Source organism: Berghia stephanieae, unplaced genomic scaffold, assembly GCF_034508935.2.
Source record: "Berghia stephanieae isolate SIO BIC M18660-M18661 unplaced genomic scaffold, UCSD_Bste_1.3 scaffold49, whole genome shotgun sequence".
NCBI classification, from domain to species: domain Eukaryota; kingdom Metazoa; phylum Mollusca; class Gastropoda; order Nudibranchia; family Aeolidiidae; genus Berghia; species Berghia stephanieae.
The window spans coordinates 20001-27500 of NW_027626288.1; the positions used below are offsets into that span (position 1 = coordinate 20001).

At 35.7% G+C, this 7500-nt stretch overlaps 1 protein-coding gene across 2 annotated transcripts in view; it reads left to right on the plus strand.

The window, feature by feature from the left end:
• Positions 1-1333: 1333 nt before the first annotated feature.
• The window catches only part of LOC144961917 (uncharacterized), a 21407-nt gene continuing 15240 nt past the window's right edge, over positions 1334-7500 (plus strand). Inside the window, exons 1-2 of one of the 2 annotated variants that reach the window (XM_078894943.1) lie at positions 1334-2244; positions 4422-4471. In XM_078894943.1, coding sequence (XP_078751069.1) covers positions 2046-2244; positions 4422-4471 — 249 coding nt within the window. In that variant the 5' untranslated portion in view covers positions 1334-2045. The remainder of the gene's footprint in view (positions 2245-4421; positions 4472-7500) is intronic. The other variant, XM_078894941.1, reaches the window with a different exon arrangement.

Below are 7500 nucleotides of genomic sequence, written 5' to 3' on the forward strand. Positions count from 1 at the left end.
ATACATCTACTGATAATTTGCATAAGACATCTTTTTTTCCTTTAAAACACTGACAAAACCATGAATTCAAAAATTTGGCCTTGGTCCTTCAAATATGGATCGATTTAAATGAATTCTTTTGGCAAAAACTCTCAAACTTGGGACCTCACATGGGTCCTTTAAATCGATGAATATGTGAAGGAAGAGGTTTCTGGCCAAATTTTTAAAAGCATGTTTTACTAGAGGTAGAAAGTTAATTGGTTAACAAAATACCATAGGAACTATCAGTTCAACAAGCAAAATGTAACTATTACGATCAGAACAATCGTATTCAGCTGGTAATCTGTGTGCTCAACTGTTTTAAAATAAATGAAGTAACAAAATTCGACTTTTGCCTTTTGATCAAAGGTAAAATCAATAAGGACAATACAATGGTGATTTGTATTTTCAAATTATTCAATTTAAAAAATCAAATAACAACAATATATATAATCACATTTCATTGGCAAATACATCAATTGCTGTATCTACCCACCAACCCCCCCCCCCCCTCTCTCTCTCTCTCTCTCTCTCTCTCTCTCTCTCTCTCTCTCTCTCTCTCTCATCACTATCAATATCTTCTTCGTCATAGCCAATATATTCTTGAGTATAGCTATCATTATGAACGTCAATTCCCCTCCCCCCAGTTGATTTTTTTTAATAACACATCCTCTGTAATAAGTAATTATCTGATTCGTACCTCATTACAAAACCACGATTGTGTTGAAGTTAACTATAAAGTATGTCTTGTTTGTGTTCTGTATTGGCAAACTGCTTAAAAATACCCCCCCCCCCCTCTCACCTCTCTCTCTCTCTCTCTCTCTCCTCTCTCTCTCTCTCTCTCTCTCTCTCTCTCTCTCTCATTCTTTCTCTATCTTTGTATGTGTGTGTGTGTGTGTGTGTGTGTTTGTGTATGTGTGTGTCTGTACGTCTGCTTTTCTCTACCTCTATCTTTTCCATCTCTCTAAAAATATCTATTTATTAAACCTCTCTTCCCTTTTACTTTACCTCTCTTTGAAGACTTTACATTCTTAACATAATACGTTGCAAAAGTAAATACAATGACATCCTATGTGCTCTCTATAGAACCCCCCCCCCCTCTCTCTCTCTCTCTCTCTCTCTCTCTCTCTCTCTCTCTCTCTCTCTCTCTCACACACACACACACACACACACAGACACACATAAACATATATATATATATATATATATATATATATATATATATATATATATATATGTGTGTGTGTGTGTGTGTGTGTGTATGTATATATAATTAACTAATTAATGCAGTTGCATCTAACACAATGCCGGGGTTGCAGTGATTATTACTTGTAAATTTGACGTGAAGCTGCATGAAGGCCAATTGGTGCAATGGCATAAAACCACTGGCTGTGACGGGAGAGTTTAAAATTTGTAATGTTCATTGCATTATACGCACTTCGATGATTTACCTATTATTCTTCAATGGTAGGCTAAGATACTATTTTTTTTAAAACCTTTACTACTCCAATGAAAGACCAATAGCATAGTTGAGCATCGTCAACATATAAATGTAAGCAAACGAGCAAGGCTCTAGATACGTCACTTAAAAAATAAATACCCCCCGTTTATTCGACAGATTCTGAGTAACTGGGTTCAAGAATCAGAATACTGACCAAGATAAAATGTGTCGGAAAGTACTCTACTTCTGCGGTTGTAAAAATAATATTATAAGTATTAGCCTACAAGGATTGCAAAACAAAATGGACATATTATTGATCGATTTGTACAATTTAAAAAAACAGATTTTTATGGATCCGATTGTCCTACATTTAAAACACCATTCAAAAGAAACAATAAAATAAAATGAGAGAGAGAGAGAGAGAGAGAATATGTTGGATTTTTGTAGGTACGAAACTGACATATCTTTTGACTTTACTTGACATCACGACACGTCGCCATGATTTATTATTGTTTATAAACTCCCAACAGCGATCATTTCGAGTGTGGATTTTGGGAGACCGAAAAACGTCTGAATATTTTTTCTGATGCTGGGACAGGATCCATCTATGAAAATGAATAATAGAAGTGGTCTTCCAGTGAAAAATATCGTCACTGCCATATTTATTCTTCTATCTATTTATCTCTTGTACATTTACAATGTTGCTCAGAACCGTTTGCATGATGCAGAAATGACTGGAAGTCGCTACCGCCGTGAAGCTGAAGAAAAAGCAAATGAAATTCAAGGTATGAAAATGCAATTTTCGTTATGTAATGCTCTGGAGGTAGAGAAATGTGTTTTGTTTTGATATTGATATAATCATAAATCCATTGAAATCGCACTTCTTGTACACGATAGTCTTTTTACTTTTCTATTCTATGCGCTCTGCTCTGCTGCAGAGTGAAACTCGACTGAAACGGGAAAAAAAAAAAAAAAAAACAAATTGAAAGGGGTAACAACGCCCTCATCTTAGATATCTGGTATGTTGATTCCTATCATGACCAGCTTATAATTACTTTAATTGCAATGCCTCAAATTATAGATTGGATTTCGTTGCAGTTCCCTAGCCTATTCCTTCTCTTACTCAGTCGCGACCCTCATTTCGTTGCGGAAGTCTTAGTCAATCATCATTCATTGGTGGGCATTGCACCTAAACACTTCATTACCACTGAAACTTCGAGGCTCTCTAAGTTTAGCATCTCAAGAGAAACTGTCCAAGAAACTTCAGTAGTGCAGAGAGATAGATAATTTTTGTCACTTGGATCATTGTTGATCATTTATTATATTACCGACTGGGTGTAATTTTTGTCCATGTCTGTTGAGGCTATTTCGGCTGTCGTTATTCTCAGACATGAGACTGCCAATAAAGAAAACTGATTATTGGCAGAACCTGTCTGGCAATAATAAAAAACCTGGACTTTTGATTATTGTCAGGCAAAATTATCAAGTTGGCAGAATGATTTTATGAAAAATACCAAATATTCTGAAAAACTGCCAGTGGTTATTTGTGTCCCAAATCGGTTGATATTGTAGGGAATGATATGCCTTTTTATGTTGTGTGTTTGTGTGTACTATCTCGATCGAGGCTGTTGTGAGTTGTTGTCATGATATTCCGTTTGTGATTGTGACGTCATATTCTGTTTGTCTGAGTATATAAGCGACCGTCACCGCTTACTTGCTCTCTTTGACTATTTTGAATTACTATAAAACGTTTCGTGTTACGAACAACCAAAATCTAGGTATGTGTACTTAGTAAATTGCGTTCTACCCACTTCGGTGGAGATACGTGCCTCGTGCAGATTATTTATTTATTTTATTTCTCATCGTGAATGAGATGTAAAAATCTATTCACGACAATTTCAAGTGATATTTAGCACAAGATGAAAGTAAACAGTGCTCAAATGCCAAATCCAGCTTTTTTTTTTAAAAAAAAAAGCAATTGGATCAATGAAATGTAAGTTTTTGACACTTTGAACTGAAATGTCAAACTGACAATTCACCTTCTTTTTTCAACCAGCAAGAAAGTTGTTAATCATCCAATCGGTTCATGGTTAACCAACTATTAAAATTTTCACTACCTACCTACTTGTTAACTTTATTGATCTTCTTTTGTTTCTATAATTTGTTCATTCTGACCACAATTTTGGGGATATTGATGATGGCTGGGAATTTGTTTATTTCGTGGATGAATCCCTGTTCACCCCAAAACAGACCACACCTCTTATACAATTTTCCTTATTTTTAGAAGTGGAAAATTTTTTAACACTTTGTGACAAACTCCCTCAGAATTCAGTTTTCATTTTAATGTTTTTTATAACAGTTGATAATAAGTTTTTAAAAAAACGTTAACATTTGATTGATTTGTCATGTTCCGTAGTGGCTGTCTTGACAGGCCTGAAAGTAATTATGTTCAATTAAAATGGCCTAATGCAGAGTGAACGTTCATTCTTTTATTTTAATCAGATCCCACTCCACCCCTACCCTCCCTGAATATCGTGAGCATGCGAATGCTAAAAATGCTGTGTTCTGTGAAATGTACTAAAATGAATAAATTGACCTCAAAAACAATTAAGACAATATCTCAAGTAAAGTATTTTCATTTTAATTGTTTTTGTTGTTTGCTGAAGAAGGGTATTAAGTATGAAATTTTCCATGGTGACTATTTTGTTCTTTTTTTTTTTAAAGTTATGTGATTCATTTCTTGTTCAATGATTTTAATATAATGGAAATGGAAGGGTTAGTTTTTACACCAAACTATGACACCCATGGTTATGGAGAAAGCTAACTTAATTATGAATTTTGTCAAAAGAACAAGATTTGACCAAGAACATAAGAAGATGTCATTACTGTTTTATCTTAGTGTCAAACTTTAACATGATTGACATAAGACTAATTGGTTTGATTTTTAAAATTTCATTTTTAGGGTTGATATCTGCTAAAGATGATTTTCAAGAACGTTGTGAAACAGAAAAGGTATGAATATTTGATTACATGGGCTTCATGGTACATTTTTCCACCTGTCAGGCTCAGCCAGTTTAAGTGTGTCACTTTTTGAATCATTATCAATCTACGAAACAAGACTGACCTGTCATGGTCCTTCAGAGAATTATCTTCTGCTGAATAGATTGCAAACCTCTCAATTCTCATAATCAGTGTCAGGTTTCTAATCGACTCACGCTGTCAGTTTAAAAAAAAAAACAGTGTATATGTTTAAGCTTCGTATTGTAAAAAGCAGGTGGAAAAGCTCCAGAAAGTTCAAAATAGAGCATGTAGGGTTGTTTTTTAACAACTATAGGAGGACTGAAAGCATCAGTGAGATGCTCTGTATGGATTATCAGGGGTGCCTTAGAGTTGATTTGTACTGCTCTGTATGGATTGTCAGGAGTGCCTTAGAGCTGATTTGTACTGCTCTGTAAGGATTGTCAGGGATGCCTTACAGCTGACTTGTACTGCTCTGAATGGATTGTCAGGGGAGTCACCTTACTGTAATTAACACGAAGCTTGGCCAATACATTGCAATGAATTAAGATGATAATAATAATAATAATAATAATAATAATAATAATAATAATAATAATAATAATAATAATAATAATATATCGTCGACGTCCGACTCTAACCGTGTAAGTGCAGGAACTACACTTTCGAGAAAAGTGAAAAAAACTTTATTACCGCTCCTTTCGCGTGGATATGAGGTCAACACTGCCTACAAGTGTTTAAGAATGCATTTCTGATAACACACAATTGCCTGTTTTAAAAAGTTGATGAAATTTAAAGAAATATTGCGCATACACGAATAGCGCCGACAAATCCGTCAGCTATAGCACGGATAGCGCCGTGTTCGTTTAGCGCCCGACCGTTTCTCTGCAAGGTGGCGTGACGTAAACACGGATAGGGCATTGCACGCATAGCGCCTGTCAGAAACTGTCATCACTGTGCACAGCAAAGGTACTTATTTCTATAACAATATGCTACAAGTTACTCGTGGAAGAAAAATCGTAGTTTACTCATTTTTCTCATAGTCAATATCTGTGATTGTACCAAAGCGTTGAATGCAAATACTGAAAAAAAATAGGTTGTTCGGCTACATAATAAATACATAACATTTATATAGCGCTGATCTACAGTTGACACCATGCTCTAAGCGCTTAATTGCCTCGCATCTGGAAATTGTAAGAGTGGGTGGGCGTGCTCTTTACTACCTTTAAGAGCAAGAATTTTTTACTTTTATAGTAAAAATATACAGTATGTATACATTCGTTCATGAATATGCATGAGTATGCGCTACATCTTGGAAATATTATAAACTAAATAAATAATATATTGAGCGCACAAATTGCGATAAATGGATAAAAGAATGTACATACGAGTAATGTATTATTAATAAAGTCATACACCCATAAATGATTAAGATATCGACCGTTTTGGTCATTCACTCTCTTTTAGGGACCATGTCTGTCTTACGACTAGAACTGGATAGTATGCAATCAACTCTTTCGTATTGCCATGGCGCATACATTTGGATTATGGTTTGTTTTTTGTTTTTAAGGGTTTTGCGCACTTGCAACACATTTAGGTTATATCAGCGCCAGTAAAAAGGAAGAAAATGGGATAGTAAAAAGTTCTAGAATTACAATTAAAGTACCCAAGAGATAGTAAGACAAAGAGGAATGGGAACAAATAGGGATCAGATGTAGATTCCAAGAGCATACCATCAATGTACATAGTTTGAGATCACCTATAAGTCTCATCCGGACACAAGCACAAAATCCAACAAAGAGGAACACACTCAAATGGTTACATTATTATGGTAGTTACAGAATACTCAAGCCATTTATAACACTTTTGGGGGGGGGGGGGGTTATTTTACAAGATTAACCAACAATTTTTGGTCAGTTAGAAACACAATTTACAAATTTGATAGGCCTTAATATTGATACAAATTAGAATAACTATACAACAATATCAATAATGCATAAAGATGTTATAACAATAATAGCATTTCTTTTGTGTCAATAATTCACCAATAGGGTGCACAATAACACATGGTATATTGCATCATAATATATACTAATACATTTAAGGGAGAGACTGCCCCTCCCCTTTACACACACACACACACACACACACACACACACACACACAGTTTCTGGTTTAAAAAATCATCTGATTTCACACGAAATGCAAAATTAACTCAAAATTAGTCATGGGGCAATGCATCAAAGAATGGGTGTAAGTCTCGTGGTATTACACCCTTCAGTTCCTGAAGGTGCCTCCACTTTGTTCCTTTGATACTTTTTGGGCCTGTAAACAGCGGGTTAGGTTCTTTAATTATTTGAGTGCTGTTTCCACGTACAGAGAACTCTTCCCATTCTTCGTTATAGAGCAGCTTGAAGCTAATTTTGCCATCAGATGTGTACTTTAAACATCTGATGTCGACCACTTGGGGGTCGCCTTTTTTTTTCCTGGTCGGATACTTTTTAGTCCACAAATGTCATCAAAATTGCGGAAAAAGGTGTTATCAACATACTGCACTTGATACGGACCAGGATCCTGTCTCGCTGCTTCGATGTACCTGGTGTAGTCTGCTGGACAGAAAATTTTTTGATTTTTTATTTTCTCTTCAATTTTTTGGTGCACGCTGTCCACCTCCATTTGAGTGTGTCCCTTTTCCAAGTATTTATGGAGAATTGTGATGTCCATTGTTTGCGCTGTGTACGTCAGCGCTTTAGCCAATGTTGTATTTCTATTTTGATAGGGGCATCCATCAGAATAAATAATGAAGGTCTTGCATGGCGGTGTCACATTTTGTCTGATGTAATCTGTGATACAAGAGGCAAATTCATTTGCCGTCAGACCACCTTGCCCTTCATGCCACAGATAACATCTTACATCCCTTGACCTCTCATCATAAATGGTGAAGTTATGCACGCAGAGCTTTGTGCGATAATACAAGGCCGAGGCTTGGAGTGCTGGCGCCAACAGAACAGCTTGGAGATCCA